This window comes from Calidris pugnax, unplaced genomic scaffold (assembly GCF_001431845.1).
Source record: "Calidris pugnax isolate Ruff unplaced genomic scaffold, ASM143184v1 scaffold189, whole genome shotgun sequence".
In the NCBI taxonomy this organism is placed as follows: domain Eukaryota; kingdom Metazoa; phylum Chordata; class Aves; order Charadriiformes; family Scolopacidae; genus Calidris; species Calidris pugnax.
Genome location: NW_015091069.1, coordinates 910,595 through 931,193, shown reverse-complemented (window position 1 = coordinate 931,193; position 20,599 = coordinate 910,595). Strand labels below are relative to the sequence as shown.

Below are 20,599 nucleotides of genomic sequence, written 5' to 3'. Positions count from 1 at the left end.
GAGGGCTATAAAGTGCTTTACAAGCGTTGGCTCCGATTCCTTCTAAATGCAGCTTTGTAGTCACACAGTCTTTATTTACAAAGCTGTAGTTAGCAAGAATTTTTTGTTCCCCCCTGTAACGAGTCAAATGTCTGAAGAAGAATACCACCAGTGTGGGGAAGGACAGCATTCACAAATGTCTGCCCCAGAGTTAGAGCTTTCCTCCCTGGATCTCTTGTGGAGTCTTCCACAGACACTAAAGCTGTTGTGCTCTGCACAGTGTTCATCCCTGTCATTACAACCATGGAAACAACACCCAGACCACAAAAAAGATATTCCTAAAGTACCCCAGGGACTGCCCCGCTTTGTGAGCACACCTCAAAATAAGTGGGTTTATCCATGGGTTTTGTGGGGATTATTTTAATTTCATTCTTTTGTTCCCTGTTTGATATCACCTTCTGAAACAGGTGGATTTTGCCATTGTTACCCTTCTGGAGTGCACTGTGCTGTGAAGTAGCAAGCTGTACTTTCATCTGCATCACACTTTGTGAAATAAAGTCAGCAGCTACACCATCTCCATTAGTGGTGATGATGCGAGACACAGCTCTTCTCCCTCTGATCCTGGATGGAGACTGTGAAGCCACTTCTTAGCAAAGCCTGCTTTTGACTCCTAAACCAAATCTTTTTACTACTGAGAAACTAAAACAAACTCTGACATTTTTACAGACTTTCCTTGTAGAAGATAATCACCCCTTAGCTTTATTTATTGAGGAATAGTTCATTTAACTCCTTTTCCTATCAAATGTCTCAATAGCTCAATAACACCTACCACAGATGAAACAGGTAGTCTTTAGTATTTCTTCTTTTTTCTGCTTTTCACTCCTGAGATCAGCAAATGTATCAATGATGACTCCAAAGATGAGGTTCAGAACAATAATTATGACAATGAAGTAAAACAGAAGATCATAAACAACTCGCGCAGCAAACAAGGGCTCCTGAAACAATAATAAGGTTGCAATAAGATATAAAAATAGCACACCTCTAAAATATTAAACAACATTTTCACGTTAGCTCGAGCAAAGCTATGCATCTTTCTTTTCATATGCCAAATTCTGCTAGCCTTACTCATAGAAATGGAGAGGGACTCTATGTCACTAAGCAAAGTATTAAACAACATTTTCACGTTAGCTCGAGCAAAGCTATGCATCTTTCTTTTCATATGCCAAATTCTGCTAGCCTTACTCATAGAAATGGAGAGGGACTACCTATGTCACTAAGCAAAGAAAGGTATGGCTTCATGTGCTCTTATTGCTTTGGGATTCCTGTTGTCCTTCACCTTGTGTCACACAGCACGAAGAAGAGAGTGGCTCGTGTACGGGCTGCAGCGTAGAGGCATTAGTGCAGTGCTCGAGTGAAGATAATTACCCTACCAGTACAGAAATGGGGATGTGCAGTTTCTAGTATCCACTGAGAGCAACAATAGCTCTTCTTAATACTGCCTTTTGGCATGCAGGCATATGCTTACGGTATGTCCCTGTGGAATATTCCAGACTGATGCCAAGTTCTCACATGGAAAAGAGGGGAGCACGCTCGCGCGATGCCCAGGCCAGGCTCCTACACCCTGCACCCAAGCAGGACATGGTGGTGGTTGTAGCACCGTGCCCACGCCGTCGTAGGGCTGGAAGCTGGCTCAGAGTGGGGAAACCAAGCTCGGATCTTTCAGGAAGGCAACACGCACCTGCACACACAGGTGGAGGGCTCATATTCCCCATTTCATCACACTCCTGTGGAAGAGGTGGCCTGCAAATTCCCTGGCGAGGGGGAGACGGCCCTCCAGGCCTTCAATGGAGTGCCTCAAACACTCACAAGGAAATAAATAACGCAGGCCTGACGTTCAAACAACTGGTAAGACTCATAGGCCCCAGAAAAACACTGGGAAGACTGTCTTGTGGAGACAAGATAGTTTTACCACTCATGTGGTAAGCTTGCTAGTTCTCTGTTCTCCAGGCCATCGTGTCCGATAATTTATTATCCGCAAAAATCTATATGAAAGCGCACACTCCTGCATATGCTAATGAAGATTACAGAGGTCATGCTAAACATATATGACTATGGCACTCATCTCTCCACCCAAATCATGCTACACATCACCTGAGAGAGGGGAGAAACCTGAGACGAGGCTGTCCTTAGCCAAGAGGGGTGGACCATGCTAATGCAGCAAATGACCCAAATCATGCTACACATCACCTGAGAGAGGGGAGAAACCTGAGACGAGGCTGTCCTTAGCAAGAGGGGTGGGCCATGCTAATTCAGCAAATGTGAAAGGGGAAAATCAGTGCCCCTAGAGAGAATAAAGAAAAAGAAAAGGGGAAAATAAGTGCCCCTAGAGAGAATAAAGAAAAAATTTGTACCTGGGAAGATTTTTCCCAAGACAGATCATGCCTGGGAGGATTTTTTCCCAAGAAAGACAACTGTATCTGGGGGAACTTTTCCAAGAAAGAAGATTATTATGCTGGGGAAGCTTCCCTGAAAAAGATGCTGGAACCAGGACCGGCGATCTCTTTATCTGTCTTCTTCTCTATCTTTTCCTTTATCCTTCAGTTTCCCTTTACTCTTAGAGTTGTTTAGTAGCAGTTAGAGTTGTTAAGTGATGACTTTAAGTACCACTTGCCATAAGTTGTCATATACCTGTTGTTAAGTAACACAATGCATATCTCCCCGCTTGCCATAATTTGTTATCTACCTAACCAATTATTGTGGACTCGTTAAGACCTATACTAATAATTTTGGGAAACTAATAAATGTTTCTATATGGATCCTGAGATTTATCTCACCTTAGTCCGTGCTGTTGGGGATTTATGAAACCCAGTCACTTACCCCCCTGACCCCACCTTTCCTGAGAGTGGGACATGGCATCTTGTTTTTACATCATAGCTACTTTCCTTCTTGCAAAGGCTGGACTGGACTCCCACTGACACCTCTAAAAATAGCAAAGTTGTTCCGTGGCAAACAGGAGATGACGTTCAGTGTAAGGAGGAGGAACATAAAACCCAAGTCCTTTTCATCACCATGATACGGATATTACTGGTTTTCTCAGTTTGCTGCACTATCGTTGGGATAATAGTGCTACCCTTTGTGAAGTGCTTTAATGTAGTTAGCACTAAATAACTGCTAAGTGGCAAGGGTCACTTGCAAAGTCTGTGCTTACAGACTTCATGCAGACAGACTATGGTTCCTGTAGAATCTCCCAGACTATGAGTTAGCACCTGGATTCCTAACTAGCCCAAGGAGCTCTTCCATTCAGACCTGAGTTATGTGTCTCTGGACTCCTGCAAGCCCTGCTGAGATCCTACTTATTTAATCCCTGTGTTTTGGAGGAATCTTCTGGAAGAGGACATATACCACAATATATGAAATTCTCTTTTGACTTCGATGCTGGTTGAGTACAAGTAAACAATAGGACCTATTCCAGGGCAAATGCCAGGCTGAATTTCAGTTAAAAATACACCTTGTGTATTACAGTGGAGGGTCTTGACATACACTCATCAATCCCTTTCGAAAGTCTGCATTTATAATTCCTAGTGTAACACAAGGCTGATCCAATGCAGAGACACTTCTTAGCAGTGCTTGGAAGGTGACAATATGCTTCAGTTTTCTAGAAGGAAAATCTGCTACCTGGACTTCCTTTCCTCAAATATCATCATTGCACCAAGCTTACCACTTCCCATTAAATATTCCATCTGGGATGTAAAAATTACATGGATAAATTCGCTGTGTGACATTAGAGCAGACTAGATACAAATACTGTCTACAACCTCCAAAAATTTACTTTGGCATTCATGAGATGCACAGGGAGTAATGCCTTTCCTCAGCCAAAACACTTACATCTTTGGAAGGCTTCCTGAGCACGTCTCCCACACCACCACCATTTCGCAGGCCTTGGTTCAATACAGTCACAATGCACATGAGCAGGGTGTCACAGGTCCTTTCTATTCCATCCTCCTCCTCTTCACCTGCAAACAGGAGAGCAGCAGCTTTAGCAATCACAGAATCTAACCATCACTCATCAGATCAAGCCCCAATGCACTGTTAGAGAAAGAAACCGCCCCACACATCTGCCTTTCATATTCTTTGGCCAGGATTTCACTCATCATCCCTATCCATTGGCAGAGCGCCGCTGGTGACGTCTTTAGGCACGTCAGGAGTGCTTAGAAGAGAGACAGAGAAAATCCCAAGCAGTTCTCCTACCAGTAACTAATGACCCAGAGCTGCCACCTCTGTCCACGGGAGCACCCCTTCTCCTTGCGAGTGCTCCCGCTGGTTTCAGTACGACTGCTCTGTCACTGAGTGTGCAGCTGACACACAGAGGAGGAGCAATATAAACACAGAATTAGAAGCACATTGGTAAAAGGATTGTCTTCCAGTGAAATCACTTCTCTACCTACTCATGCACAAGCCAAGTCATGTCAGTGCTTCAAATCATTAAGGAGGGGCTGGCTTTTTATGCGAGAAAATTTGTCCACGACCTTTCCACCAGCACACGTGCTCAAGCACAGGTCTGATATACATTAAATGAAAGACTGTCCTTGACCTCAGCTTGAAAACTTGGATTCTATTCTTACCTCTGCTGCAGAGCTGCTGCCTGGTTTTGGCTGAGCCACAGAGGGTACTATTGTGCAGGAGGTGCTGGAACGTGCAGAGGAGCTGGGCTGGAACACCAGTCCCTGGGGGGACTTCATCTGCCCCGGCCAAAATTCCTCCCCCCGTGCCCTCACCCCCACGCTGTGCCTCCTTTTGAAGAACCCTGCTTGAGCTGTTCCCTGTGTCCTGCTGGCTTGCACCGAAGGGTCAGGACTGGGGCTGCTGTTTCTCCTGCCTTCCTTTCTCTTTGGGGACACGTTTGCTCGAGCAGTGAAGGCAGCAACTCTCACTTGGTTTGCTTCATGCACTTATTGTAACGTGGTTTAATAAATAACAACATCCTGCTGTGATAGTTAACTGAAACAGCACATTTGACAGCCCCAGACCACCACATCTGGGGCACTGAGACAGACTGGGATCAACGGAATTGACTGAAATCGCTCACATTACAGAAAAGCCATTTGGGTTTAAAACATGGGTTCCCGAGTGGAGGTGTACACAATTGGTATTGCAGAATGGGGCTGGTGTCTGTGGCCTTTGCTACCACTGCTGTTGCTACACAAGCAAATTAAATAAGAAAGAACTCCTGAATGAAGGAATTCTGAGTAAGAAGGAAAGCAAAAGCAGACGTAAGGATACACTTCCCTGTTCAACTACAGTCATTACAGAGACTACCACTAGTAACTCCTGATTTTTTACAAAAATGCTTAAATATTGAAACTGAAAGGACTGAAACTTTATCAAATCTGGAAATTTTTTATTAGCACTGTGATCTTAGTCATACCAATTAAACTGTTCTGCTTTTGTACCCTGCCTTTACTTCCTCCTTCCAAACATAACTCCACCAATTTCTTTGGAGCTAGTATCTGTGCTTGAGAAGATGACCATCCACAAGACAAACCTAAAACCTTTATACAAGAACAAGGTTTCCACTGTTCACAAGACCAGGGTCAGGTGCTGGACACTGCAGACAGTCAGATTCTGGTGCGTGACAAGGATAAACCAGGGCTACAAACTGGAAGGCACAACACCAGAGAGAGTTATCTGCTAGAAACCCAACCTCGCAGCTCCCCGCGTTGTGAGAGATGCAAATTCCAAGATGCAAATTCAGAGCAAGCCCATGCTTCAGAGAGACACCATATACCACTCCTCAGCTGACTAGCACATCTTACAACAGAGAAAATCAGCATCCCACACCGCAGAAAAGCAAGCTCAGGTTGCTCTTTGTCAAAGAATCAGACAGCAGACAGCCTGAAGTTGGCAGAAACCTCCGGTGCAGCGATGTAGGCTGTAGGGAGCGTACAGACACCCATGTGTTTACCCTACTTCCACTCCCAGATGTGGAGCAACAAGAGCTACCTTCAATCTGGGAGCCAGATGACCCTATGGGCACATGTTCTGCCCCAGCTGCTTTGCCCTGGTGCTCAGCAGCACTCATAACCCAGACTCAGCCCCCGTCGACACAGACTATGCCCACACTATCAAAAGGAGTGGATCTGTGGAGTGAAACCTTGCTAAGGTCCCACTGTTGACACTAATTGAGGTTCAGAGGGTCTTATTTGCAGTTCCAGCCTGGTGAGCAGCCCATTAGTGGCTAGACACCATTAGGTAGGTTGTCTTCTGATTAAGTTTAATTCAAAGGTAACGCAGGTGAAGCACTAAGACAACCCCCCAATGTTAATCACAGGGCACTAAGTGGGATGATAGGAAGGTTTACTTCAAAGATCCTCAACTGATGGCCCCCAGCTACCTGGCTCCTGGGCCTGACCTCCAACAAGCATAGGCATGAGAGGACACGTGGGTCTAGTTGAACCTGCACAGAGTGGTACCAGACTTGGGAGTGGAATGAGTCTTTGAAAATGTCTCCTTTCACAAACAAGTATCTGTGCAGTTTTCTAGCACGGGGTCTTTGTGGGCTACAAAGCACAAAGAGCCCTGTAGTGTAGGATGTGAAGTTCCTGTAAGTCATTAAGTGCTTCACCAGGCAAAGTCTTAAGTGATATGGAAGTGCCACTGGAGCGAAGGGTGGGAGATGGCAAGGGGGATGAACAAAACAATTTTATGCTGACGAGGGATGCTCTCTGAGCAGAGCAGACTGGCTCCCAATTTAACTCCTGCACTCACACGAGCAATGACTGAGCACACGTCCAACCAGTGAAACTCGAGGTAGAAGCACAGACTCACCAGAAAAAATGATTAGCAGTGATCTGATCCAAAAAACCAACGTACTTATGTCTCCACTCTGGAACCTGAGACACTATTGACAACATTTTATGTTTCTTACAGACAGCTGTGTACTTCTTCATGCTGCTACAACGTGAATCCCACCAAATCTCAGGCCTTTGCATTCCATCATGTTCACGCTTTTGCCAGAAGGGAGATGTGTCCCAGCAGAAGACAGAAGGCAGAGCAGTACTTTTTGAGAGGTGATTCACTGACTAATATGAGCAAAACTGTTCTTGCTGAATGTTGTTTTTTTAGTGTTACTAGAATAAATTACAATTCTCCAAGATTAAGTGACAGTGCACTTAGATGTTTTGTACAGCTCCCTTTCGTTATTGTTTAATTTTAAAGAAACAGTATCCAAACAATAAGAAATGTGAGATTTCTATCACTTAAGGAGCTTGGCAAAAGCTGCATTTCTTTTGACTGATTGATTACTCTTTGAATGCAGCAGCTTTGCCAATAGTTCTTAGACTGTTTTCTCTATTTACTCAGACAGCTTCCCATGTTGTTTATGAGACCTGTTCACACCATCTGGGGAGAAGAAACCTACTTTTATAGCCCTCTCCCTGAAACCCTTGATCCTAAAACCTCAAAAATTAATAGTGGAAGAACAAAATACATGAAACAGCATTATACTAGAACACAGGATAAGAAGGAACCACTTATGCCCTCAATTTCAGCCCCCAGCAACCACAGGCAACTGTAGTAGTAAACATTTGAAGCCTATAGACCATGCATTGTGCAAACAGCCACACTGTAGAGGCCACAAGACACTAGAACAAACTTAACGTATGTACTGAAAGACCAAGCACAACTGGACTGTGCCCCAGGAAGAGAGTAGGAAAGATGGAGTAGCACCACCACCAAAGGTCTCTGTCTAGCAGTGCATTTGGCCAACAAAACTCCCAAGTGACCCTTGTAGCCTCAAACTACAGAAGAGGGCAACGCACTCTGCCAGCTGGATCTAGGAAAAATTCCTTCCTGACCCAATATCTGGTAACTGTCCCCAGCAGGACACACTGCTCAGACCTTTTATTTTAACTGAGCATATTTAAAGCCGACAGAGTCCTTTGGACATATAAGTCAGCTTCTTAAGGCAGCTATCAAAGTAAAACCAGGTGGGCTCATCTGCTGAACCAGAACTGTCACTTGCCACAAGCCAAGAAGGCACAGAGGGAGCCACAGTAACTCATTAAGACATAGTAACTTCATCCTGGATCTGGGCTCCTAGGTCTTCTGGCTACACTACAAACTTAGCTTAGCTGTATGTAAAAAGTACACACAAAAGCTTGCTGATACAGGCTGCGCCACTGACATCAACTTACGTGGCCCTAACTGGATCTAATAGTGGCTCAGTGTGTGCAGGTGAGGATGCTGCAGACAAGCAGCAAGCTTTTTCTCCCAGCAAAGTCAGTTGTAAAGAAGCAACCTGTATGTTTCAAGGATAATGATCCAGCAAGCTCTTTTAATAACAAAATTAATGTCACTGCAATTGGAAATCAGGTGTGGGAATAATAACAAAATTAATGTCACTGCAATTGGATAATCAGGTGTGGGGAGCAATCGCATTAAAGGCAAGTTGCAAACCAAGCTTGAAGCCTTGTACTTCTGACTTACCACATCGATCATCACTTCTCACAGCAGCAAAAGTCTCTGCAATAATAACACACAGGTCCCTCAGTCCTAATTGATCATCAGTTTGGGGGAACTTTGGTACTAACCTGGATTAATAATCGGGATGCTTGTGGAACAGTTCTCTTTTGCACAGGCTCCCATCATCGACGTGAGGGTTGTAGTGGGGACTGCACCAATATCTGTGGAAAAAGCAGAATATTGAAAAAAAGACAGATACTACATTGATACTATTGAAAAAAAAGACAGATACTACATTGATACTAAGTTTTAAACCATTATTTTCTAGAAATGAATCACTAAGTTGAAAAGTTGAGTAGAAAAAGCAGAACAAATTATACCACCGATTCCTCCTTCCTCAAACAGTCTGTCTCAACAGCTCAAAGCAATCACAAGGAACAAAACCACAGTTTTATATTTACTGTATATCACAACTATTCCCATTTCATCTCCTGAAATTAATGAATCCACATCAAATGCTGCTACTTCTGGTTAGAACAAAATATATTCAAAGCAAGAAACAACTGTCAGATATGAAAATAATGTCAGCTTTAAAACCATTAGATAAATTATTCACAACAGCTGACAAGAAGGACACCAAGCTGATGTTCAGTTATCCTGAATGTAGAATATTTAAGAGTCTTCAAGGATTATAACACAGTTTGGTACTCATTTGTAAATATGTATGGGTTTGTGTAAAACACTAATTTAACATTCCCAAAGTGGGTAAATGTGTACATCAGCTTGATTTTATCAAGCCAATTTTCTCTTGTGCATCTTCAACAATTTTCTGCATTTCAAATCAGAAATACAAACAAGTTCAAGGAGAAAAAAATGAAGGCATAATCATACAACCAAAGTAACAGCCTAGGATAATCTGTGTAAACAGAAAACACCACTCTGACTTTCCCTTTGTGCTACTTTATAACGAAAAAAATTTAAACACTTGTCTTGCAATGCATAGTGTTCCATCAGTATATCGTCAGCATATTTTCTTGATGAGTTTTTGATCAGGAATGGCAATGTATAAAGCCAGCAAGAATATGCTCACATGACAAAAATCTGCCAAGAAGTCAACAGAAGAAACCCAAACACACAGGAACTACTGCACTGGAGCAGAGCAGAGCTGCATGGAGCCTCGCAGCCATTCTTCCACGATGGTCACAAGTACCTTTCAAAGTCAAACTTCACATCATAACTTCTGTCCCAAAAATGAATGGTTAAGTCAAATATAAGCCAACCTAGCCTGTTTAAAATGATCAGTGGCAAAAAGAAAACCCAAGGTGTTTTAAAGAAACTGGTCAGGTTCTTTTTTTATCATATGGGACCGAAACAGCTACATGGGTACCCCATGCCCACAAGATCTGAATGACCTCTTCCTTGTTTGTGTGTGCTTTAGATTTGTTATTTGAAATAATAAATTTAGGAAAAAATGTGTCAAACACTGAGTGATAAATTTAGGAAAAAATGTGTCAAACACTGCGTGCACACAGTCCAGGATGGACTCCATGCGTTGTACTCTGTTAAATTAATCACAAGCTATTCTGTGCAGACAGTTTCTTCTCTGCCCGTGCTCCCAGCAGGCTGGTTGGCAGCACATTACAAAGGTCTCAACAGACCAGCCCTGGCTTTTTTCTAGCAGAGCAAGTTTGTAACTCTCTATCCATATTGGTAAAATCTCTCATTTCAGAAAGCTGAAATCCTCACCTTTTTAAAACTGGTTATAAACCTCCCAATGATTTTACTAAAGCCAGGATTATACGCTAACAGTGATGTTCATAAAATACACACTGAATTAAAAGGTGCTCCAGGAAATCTCCTATCAGCAGAAGTGTGGACTCTGTAATAAATTTCTGCTGGATGAAGCTTAAAAAGTAATCAAATGAATACATCTCCTGAACACATTAAGATTACATGCCTCATGCAGTTACACAGAAAATGCTATGAGCTGCTTTTAAGTTGGGATGAGAACCAAGAGAATTCATTTGGAGTTCCTCTTACCAAATACTTAGGAAATGTGGAAATATTTTTTTTTTACATTAGCACAAATTTGAAAAGAAAACATAATAAATTAAATGTGACCGTTAGATTTTATAATTTCAACAGGTAAGTCTAATCTAAAACAACCCTATACACATTAAATTTTAGCCGGAGAGTAATTGAGTCCTAAGGTCTATGGAGTTAGTTCTGCTCCCATAGATACAAATAAAAAAAATACTATTTCCTTAGATGAAAGTTAGGCTAGGTAGATGGAAAAGGTGTATGTCAGAAGCAAATTTTAATATAAAAACCAATACCTGCAGCAGGGGTCCTGATTTTCAACCTGTCGACCTCCATGATAAAGTCATCTTTCAAGAAGAGGAAGCCAATGATGGAAAAGAGGTAAACCAGGATGAGTGCTAGCACTGCAGTGAGGATAATGGAACGACCATTCCGGGTAACACTTTTTATCACATTTAGCAATGTCTCCTCTCTGTACACCAGATCAAACAGCTGGGAAAAGCAGAGAGTAAAGGAAAAATGAATACAAATGAGGCAATATATAGACGCTACACAGGAAAACAATCTGAACTACTGGAACATACATCTAGCCACGTTCCAAATTCTCAGCTTCATGAACACATAATTCACATCGATTTCAGTGGAAGCTGGGCATGCTTATAGGAGGAATTTAGCACAGAACTTAAAAGTTTAAGAGATATTATAGCAAAATACAAAGCTACAAAGAAGACATTATATATGAGCCTGACCCAGACAAGATCCATTGCTTACCCATGTTCAAAATTAGCCTAAATTAAAAGGAAAAAACAGTGCTTTCACACTGTGGATCTACACCTACAAATTAATTTTTCATATTATTTCCCATCTGATAAACATGCATGGGCTGCAACTCAAAAATGCACTCATATGCAAGTAATTGCATATCTGTGAAACTGCTTCTTTGAACTTGTAGCATCATTTAAAAGTCACTCACACGTACAAGGATTGGGGCCATCTCTTTTTAGGACAAAGTGAATTTCATTGCACTGTTTGTATAAAAGTAGAAACCTCTATTCTTCTTTACTCTGCACTACATGCTTTCCTGGTATTAAACTTTAAAGAAAAGCATACATTAAGACAATACTGCTTTAAATGTCAAAGACCTAAAATAGCAATTATATGTGCTAAGAGTTTTTCAAGAAACTACAGCTTTTTTTCTCTTGCAGTTCTATTGATGTTCTATAGCGCTTTGGACCTTATCTATAATGTATGTATTTCCACTTCAAAACTCACAGATTATAGATACAAAGTGACACACTACGATTTATCAGAATAGTCTACAGAAGAAGGTACTAGTCACAATCCACGAGATCTGAAATCCACAGCCTTGTGAAACAATTGATAACAAAGGAAGAAAGAGAAAAGACAGTTATCGTTCATTCTGTATAAGACAAAGTTTAAAATGAGGAAAAAATATTAGAGTTTAAAATATTTCCACTACAAAGTGAACACCTGGAAGTAAGTTGGGAACATGGACAATTGTAACAGCCATGAATCATGGGCATTTGTCAATAGCAGTCAGTGAAATAAATGAATACATCAAACATTTCTGAAATTACTTGGCATTTTGGAAAATATTTTAAGGTAGACATCACCTTACTCGCTAAAGGAGTAACAGATAGTTTGCTGTGCCTTTTTTAAGCAGGAAAGTAACATTCATTTGAAAAGTGTCCTGCAGCTACAGTCACAAAATCTTGGCTCATTTGAAAACTGCCCTGACTTTGAAGCTGACTTAAATGTCAAGATCTGGAAAACCTGACTTCAACAGGAGCTCTACTGGGGTAAGGACTGAACTCCTGAACAGTTTGTGTGCTTAACACACCTTTGTGAAATGCTGGGAGCTCACTGCTCCTCAGGAAGCTGAGACAAATGCAACAGGAAAGTGAATCCATGTAAATGACCACAATTTAGTCAGTCTCCCTACAAGTTTCACATGCTCCGGTATAAAGCAAAAGGATTAAAAAACAAGAGCAGTGAAACACCTTTTTAGTGCTATTCAGCATGAAGGGAGCAGTTAGCTGAGTTTAGCATAATTTTGTATGATTCATTTTCATTGCACCTGTATCACATTATAAAAAGGCATTCCATCTGGATAATGGCAACAAAAGAAAATGAAAGCAGGATACATTTAAAGTGATGAATCTTCCTGCTACACTAGAGGCATGCCGTCCCTATTTCCCAAGGAATATATATTTATTTATTTTTATTAGGGCTGCCAGATGAACTGAGGAATGGGATCCTTTGGTATAAATACGCCGCACACACCAGCGGACAACTCCTGGAACAATGCACACAGAATATACATATCCTGGGGAAACATGGGAGAAAGGAGTAGGCTAGAGGATGATTATCTGAAAAGAAATGAGCAAACTTTCAATTCTAAAACAGATAAGTCCTAACAGAAACAGGTTCTAATGAAAACAGCAGCTCCTAAGGGGCAGCAACACAACAGCATGCTAAAAATACACATGATTTGGCTTGATTGTCAGGAAGAAATTGAAGACAGCTGCACGGGTAACGGTATTTTCTATTTTTGCAAAGCTTTCCCCTCCACAGAAGTACATACTTACCAGGAAACTATAGAAGAATTCATGCACGCAGAGGCCCAGCATGCAGACCAGGACATACGCTACGTGATAGAGAAAAGCCATGTCCATGATGACTGCTCTGTAGCCACGGGTGAAAGTTCCACGGTTCCCAACAAAGCTCACCAGAAACACTATTTTGTTACAAAGCTGTCGGGGCAAAACAAAGGCTAGGTTCATTCCATCCAAAAAAAAAAAAATCCCATTATTTATTGTTTGCATTGTTGCAGCACACAAAGTCTAGTTAGGTTACTTTGACTAAATGATCAACTTTTAGATATCTGGAGTCAAATGAGAGAAGTTGAACTCTCAAGTCACACTAGGAACAGAGCCCATGAGAGTAAGGGGAAGTGCATCACCCCTCTAACACCACACCATGCCTCATTACATTGTGATATATTCTGTAACGTTAGTTTGTAGGGATTAACGTCATAAGGCATTAAAAAACCAACTGGGAATGGATTCCTAATAATTTTGAGTTTAGACCCAAGACTATGTAAGAGCAGCTAGGCGTGCTACTATGAGGAGAACAATAGTAACACAACAGAAAGTGTGTTGGGTGTGTGTGTGAGCTCTACTATTTCCTTCAGATCATATTTCTCAATTTAAAATCCCTAAAAAAAAATAAAATAAAATAATAATGGGGGCATTTTTGAAATATAGCGTTTAAGCAACACCATCAGCTTCTCCATTGCTCCTAAGCTTTGCCTGCGTGTGAACAGTGGGGCAGAAGTAAATGCCAAAGGGGCTAACCTCATCTGTTTGGAAGTCCAGGACAAGCAATGAGGACCCAACACATTTTTTTCTTTCACAAATTTGGCATAGGCAAGCACAGCTTAATTGCCTTTACCTTTGACTGGGTAGCTTTAAGTCTGTGAAATCCCCACAGAACTGGTGGCAAACAGCCCTGTGCTTTGCTGCCTGGTGCTGAAGTGAGAGTAGCAATCAGACAGAAATCTACACAGACGACTTAGGAGCATGACTGTCTATCTCACCAAGCTCAGTAAGCATGCCAACATAGATGTAAGTTAAGAAATCTGGAAAAGGGCTGAGAGAATTTTTAATTTTGAAAATGTTTTTCTTCTCAAAAATAGAGATTTAAGCTGACAAGTGAATTTGTGTCAGTTCTGCTGAGCATATTGGTAGAGAAAATTAATCTTTTAACATCAGAAACTGTAAATTTGATTCCTCTTAATTGGCAATATTTCTTTAAATTTCATATTGTTTTTATTTTTAAAGTATTTGCATATGCACAAAACCAAAACAGCTTGTTTTCTTAGCTTCCCACTTTGCTGATGCTGCTGTTTCAGGATGAGTGAAAATGATTTATTTTTTTGGCTTAACCAGTGAACCAGAAAAAGAAGTTCTTCTCACAGCTCTAATCAAGGGCTTTTTTTTAATAGGAGATGCTTAATATCTCTGCTTCTGCTGAAAGGGAAATTCTGCTTGCTATTTACAGTACTTACATTAGCAGCACCAAGAAGTATCAAGGTAGGGCCCAGCCCTATCGTGTATATAGACCTGAGAATGACAGACACCAAAAAGGGTCGAATACCAACAGGTTTGGAGATGAAAAACAGCATTGCTGTGCAGAACGCCACTGCTATCCACAGGAGGAGGGAGAACAACGGCGAGAGCGTGCCTGCAGAGAGGAGAAAGGAAGAGTTGAGAAAGGCATCTTTGGGGAGCCCATTTCTCACCAAGAAACAGATCCAAAAGATCGACTCCTTTGCCGATGTCGCGTGATTCATGCGTCACAACTGCTGACCACAACCTCACTGCAGCAAGAACTATTATTATCGTAGTATTGTTGATTTTTGCACAGGTAATAAAATCCAAGGAGTGCTCTGAGATGAGGTAATTTACCCTTCTCCTCGAGCAAGCTCCTCATCAGCACCCAGCTCCCTTCTGCAGGGATCGTTAGGGCTCCTCCACTCTAATTCCACCATTACCCAACTACAGAAACAGCCAGTCCTGGTGCAGCAAGTGGCCCCGCGCTGCAGCATCCCCTTTTCCATCCCCAGCAGCACCTATCCCAGGAGGATAGGGAAGCCCTACAGAGGGACCTAGATAGATTGGATCACTGGGCCAAGATCAACGGCATGAGTTTCAACAAGGGCAAGTGCAAGGTCCTGCACTTGGGCCACAACAACCCCCTGCAGCGCTACAGGCTGGGGGAAGTGTGGCTGGAGCTGCCTGGAGGAAAGAGACCTGGGGGTTCTAGTTGACAAACGGCTGAATATGAGCCGGCCGTGTGCCCAGGGGGGCAAGAAAGCCAATGGCATCCTGGCTTGTATCAAAAATAGTGTGACCAGCAGAAGTAGGGAGGTGATTGTGCCCCTGTACTCAGCACTGGGGAGGCCACACCTCGAGTGTTGTGTCCAGTTTTGGGCACCTCAATCCAAGAGAGATCTCGAGGTGCTGGAGCGAGTGCAGAGGAGGGCAACGAAGCTGGTGAGGGGGCTGGAAAACAAATCGTATGAGGAGCGGCTGAGGGAGTTGGGGCTGTTTAGTGTGAGGAAGAGGAGGCTGAGGGGAGACCTCATCACTCTCTACAACTTCGTGAAAGGACACTGTAGAGAGGTTGGTGCTGGTCTCTTCTCACAGGTAGTTAGTGACAGAACGAGAGGGAATGGCTTCAAGCTCCAACAGGGGAGGTTTAGATTGAACATTAGGAAGGAATTTTTCACAGAAAGAGTGGTCGGGCATTGGAACAGGCTGCCCAGGGAGGGGGTGGAGTCACCATCCCTGGCTGTGTTTAAGGGCCGTTTAGATGCAGTGCTGAGGGACATGGTGTAGGGGAGGACTTTGTAGAGTAGGGGAGATGGTTGGACTCGATGATCCCAAGGGTCTCTTCCAACCTCAATGATTCTATGATCCTATGATGCGGTTCCAGAAAAGCCTGGTTCCTCCGACCGGCTGCGGGTGCTGGGCAGGAGCCTCCGCCTCCGCGCGGGAGCAAGGCCATTCCTGCAGCGGGAGGCAGCCAGGCTCAGGCAGGAACAGCATCTGCATTGCCCAGAGCAGCTCCAGGGCTGTGCTTTGCTCTGGGGTGGCAGCGGGGCCCGGGTCCTGCTGAGCTCCTGCAGGCACGCGAGCCGCCGGCTGCCCTGGGTGTCAGCCCCTCTGCAAGGCGCTGGCTGCAGGCTCTCCCCGAGCTCCCAGCAATGCCCCTGTTTTCCCTCTCTCCTCTGCCTGAAGCCCTGGAAACACACCGTGTGGCTGTGATATAAAAAGCACATCTCGGGGCACTGTCACACTTGTAGGCTGACTTCTATTGTTATCAGATGAACTGAGAGGTCAGCGGCAGGGGAGAAGGGAATAGAAAATTTAGCTGGACTCACAATAGAAACCCTGCTCCTTGGCAACAGATACACAGCCGAGCAGCATCGGTGGGATTAGAAAACAATGAGATGGGGGGCCCTAGCCTCGCCTCAACGTTCAGATGGCATCCGAACTTTTCCAAAGTTCAGGAGTGTTTATATCCTCGGCAGGAGGTTCAAGGTCAGCTCTGTCGGTTTCTTCCCCAGCAAGCTTTGGAAACTTTTAATGGATCCTAAAAAAACAACTTCCAAGTCGATTTGAAAGGTGAGGCCGAAGCATGCAGTGTTTTTTTCTAACAAATCATTTTTCCTTTTTCCTTAGTGCAGGTCAAACTATTTCACGTTGCAGGAGCCACACTGGTAACGTGTAGAGACACGCACGCCAGAGGCAAGGAGTCACATGATGTAAGAACTGCAGGAATCTACTGATATGCAATGTTCTTGGGATGATGAGCTCAGCCCAGGCACCTCAGACACCCGAGGATGGGGCCATTTACACAAGGTAAAGGGGAAAAATCACAGAATCACAGAATCTTCTAGGTTGGAAGGGACCTTAAAGATCATCTTGTCCAACTGTCAACCTAACTGACAAAAATAGACACCCACACAACAAACAAGGAGCATCATCACTAAACCATACCTCCCAGCACTACATCAACCCATCTTTTGAACACCTCCAGGGATGGTGCCTCAACCACCTCCCTGGGCAGCCCATTCCAATGCCTGATAACCCTTTCGGTGAAAAAATTTTTCCTAATAAATGGGAGACAGTCTCCAGCTGTGAGATCAGGCTTTGGTGGAGGGGGAGGCTGGGAGGGATGCCCATCCTGTTTGCCCACACCTACTGCTTATTGCTCAGGAATCGCTTCTGCTTTTACAAGCAATAGGAACTGGAATCCTGCAATGCGTGATCACTGGATTACTGGGGCCACTGAAACTAATAATATATAAATCTGCAGTTCAAAATAACTATTAATACCTACCGATGGCAGACCGGAAGATTTCTGCAAGTATAGGTTAGCTAAAAATTAGTAGCTTCAAAGGTTTAACTCCTTATTTCTCCTCCCATCCCGCGTGTGTGCACTCCCAGTGACTGTTCAGTTTACAATCAGGAAAGCATTAAGTACAAACGCTTCCTTTTGACATGGCACAGCCCCCTCAGCTTTCCTTCACACGGCCACGGAGATGCCTGCACTGTGACCTGAGGAGACCACCCCGCAGGGTGAATGGGCAACGGGGTCTCCATGCCAATAATACCCTCTAATCTGCTGCTGTTCTGTCCAGCCAGCCAACAGGAACATCTCCTCCTGCCAACCCTGGTGTTTGTGAAAAGCACACGGATCTACTAGAAGCTGGACTGCTTCCACCAGCCCAGCTCACGTGCCCTCAGGCAGAGGTGACTTTCAGTCACGTTACTGACTGGACACAAATCAGAGACCCAGAGGTGAATGGTTCTACTCCCATTACCAGTATTCTGAATTATTTAGTCTCCTTTATCCAAATGAAGCTTGTTTTGGATTCAAAGAGGCTTCCCACTAGCCTGCTGCATTTATTTAATGAAATTTATTATTTGCTATATTTCCTGTGATGAAGTAGAGACAGAACCATAGATTATAAGCATATTTTTATGGAATGCATTTATCCTCTGCAACAATGATGATGTCCTTTCAACCCAACAAACAAACCAGTCAAAACCCAACAAGCTAGTTTTCAAATCATTCCATATGTTTCTTAGACTGTAAGTCATTCAAAATGGTCAGTTCTAAGGAATCTCTGTTCCTCTGCTGCTAGGAATCCTTCCTTAACTCACAAGCTGTAACTGAATGTGTGCAGTAATACGCTGCAATATGGCAATATGAAAAAAAATAAGCTCAGATCATCTAGATAATCTTCTGTTTAGCAGTGTCTTACTTCACACTGCATGGGATGTGACACACAGAAGATCAACTACCACATTTTAGACAACACCTGGTAACTGGTTACTACATGGCTTCTGCAGACGTGAGCACACCTGAAGATGCAGTTTTATATAACAATTACCTTACAACTGAAAACATCTAAAATTAAAAGGAAAAATAAAACCAAACTCCACTTGCCTTCATCTCCATCATCTCCAAAGGGGTAGAAGAGAGCAACTGCTAAATTGATGAATACAGCAAGGTTGAAGGAAATGCTCCCCCACAGAGAGATGTGTCTGGAGAACCAAAAGAGGGGTGGATTATCTAGAATGGGAAGAAAACCAGCAATCAATGAAATGAAAGCAGGCAGGAACTTACCAGTAATGGCCTCAATGGAATTAAAAAATACAAATTAATGAAGAAAATATGCAGATCTTTAAGTAAAATAGACAAATATTAAACATATGTTTGTCATAAAACAGAGTCTCAAGCACAGCTTTTAATCCAAAGATCTCAATACAGTTAATTATATATCAGAGTTTTGCTTCTGCTAAGATTTTAGGACTGGATCTTTTGTGAAGGCGTCTTCTTCTGACTCTGATGATGTAGCCTCTGTGCATGGAGATAAAAAATCAAGCAAATAGATTTTAGCACTCTGCATGCCAGCCAAACAGAAGACCCAGAATGAGTCATCCAGACGACCCATTTGGACCAGGCACACTGGAGATTTATTCAAAGAACGATGGAATAGGTAAGGTTGCAGAATGGCAGTATTTTCCCCACCTCTGTCAAACTAAATACATCTCATTCTACTTTGGGGAACAGGTAAAATTTGGTCTGACTGAGATTTGATTTTATGAAAGCTGCTGACATCCTGCATGATCCTGAGATGTCCAAGGTTACTTGCTGACAAACAGCTCTGTACTCAGCTTAAAAGGACTCAAATGAAGCCAGTATCTCCATATGTGAAGTGCTATACAAATACACAGAAACAGCCTATATCCCAAAGACCCTATAACCTAGTTAGAAAAGACTAAAAAGGGAAATGGGGAAAAACAGGGTTAAGATTTTGTATCCAAAGGCACATAAACGATTCAGCAAAATGGCTAGGAACAGAGGGTACCGAGACCCAGGCAAGCACTTCACACGTGTGACTGCACAATACGTTTAAATGAACACTTAAAACAAGATTCCATGTGCAATGGTGTGAAGAAATTTCTAGCCAGAGAAGTTTATTTGAAGACAATGTATTCCTATTAGTTAGATTTTAAAGTACTAAGAGCCTGCTGCAAGTAGGCAGAACGTATTCTTGACTTGCCTTGCACCCTGCTAACTTTTTATGAAGAGGAGACTCCTTCGACTGGGTACGATTGTCTCAGGCTTTAGCCTAAATAGAACTTAATTGTGATTAGGTAAATATTCAGATTTCACTGTGATAACCTAATGCTGTTGGTTGGCTCCTGAGATCTAAGCATTTGGAGCCATTGCAGATGACATGTGTCAATTTAAGCAGTGCAGACTGCACGCTAACAGGCACTTGGCTAAAGAATGAACCGAGCCTCAACGTGTATTATCTTTTTAAATAAAAAAAAACACATGGAAACCTGTGGGCAATTCCACCAATGAAAGGAATTGAGAAATTTCTGTTCTGAATAAAAATAAACCAATTTTCTTTGCTTATAGCATTAGGCAGGTCTGGCCTATGTAAGTGTAAGGCTGGGCTCTTTCATTTGTGTTTCTTAAGCAAAAACCACAGATATGATTTTGTTACTAGAGTAATTTTTCTACAATATAGTGACTTTTATTCCCAAACAGACTGTGCAGATAGCGAGTTATTCTAAAATAATTTATTTTTCAACTTCTGTTCTGGTCAGTTTGTCAGTACTGATAGGTTCTCACAGCACCACCAAGGGAAGTGAACCTGGGCCGACAGGATTCACATGGAAAAATCACCGCTGCCTCCCAAAATGATAGCCTGGGAATTGACATTTATGAAAACTGCAACCAACGTTCATGTTTCCATCAGATTAAGGACGCTACATTAAACCATATGGCTTTGACTATCCAAACTCCCCGCTGCTCTGACCATAGATCCTGCTCTTCACTTCCTTCCCCATCGACTGCATGCGGCTGCTGGGAGCTGTTGAACATAGCATCATAGCATCATAGAATCATAGAATTGCCCAGGCCGGAAGGGACCTCCAAAGGCCATCTAGTCCGACCCCCCCGCAGTCAGCAGGGACACCCCCAACTAGACCAGGTTGCCCAGGGCCTT

The 20,599-nt window shown here is 42.9% G+C and overlaps 1 protein-coding gene across 1 annotated transcript in view; it reads right to left on the bottom strand.

Moving 5' to 3' along the window:
* Positions 1–20,599, bottom strand: part of ITPR2 (inositol 1,4,5-trisphosphate receptor, type 2) — a 254,914-nt gene that overhangs the window by 30,649 nt on the left and 203,666 nt on the right. Inside the window, exons 47-53 of the mRNA XM_014957035.1 lie at positions 18,523–18,648; positions 14,570–14,745; positions 13,089–13,253; positions 10,776–10,971; positions 8,568–8,660; positions 3,865–3,992; positions 809–974 (exon numbers count right to left, since the gene is read on the bottom strand). Coding sequence (XP_014812521.1) covers positions 809–974; positions 3,865–3,992; positions 8,568–8,660; positions 10,776–10,971; positions 13,089–13,253; positions 14,570–14,745; positions 18,523–18,648 — 1,050 coding nt within the window. The remainder of the gene's footprint in view (positions 1–808; positions 975–3,864; positions 3,993–8,567; positions 8,661–10,775; positions 10,972–13,088; positions 13,254–14,569; positions 14,746–18,522; positions 18,649–20,599) is intronic.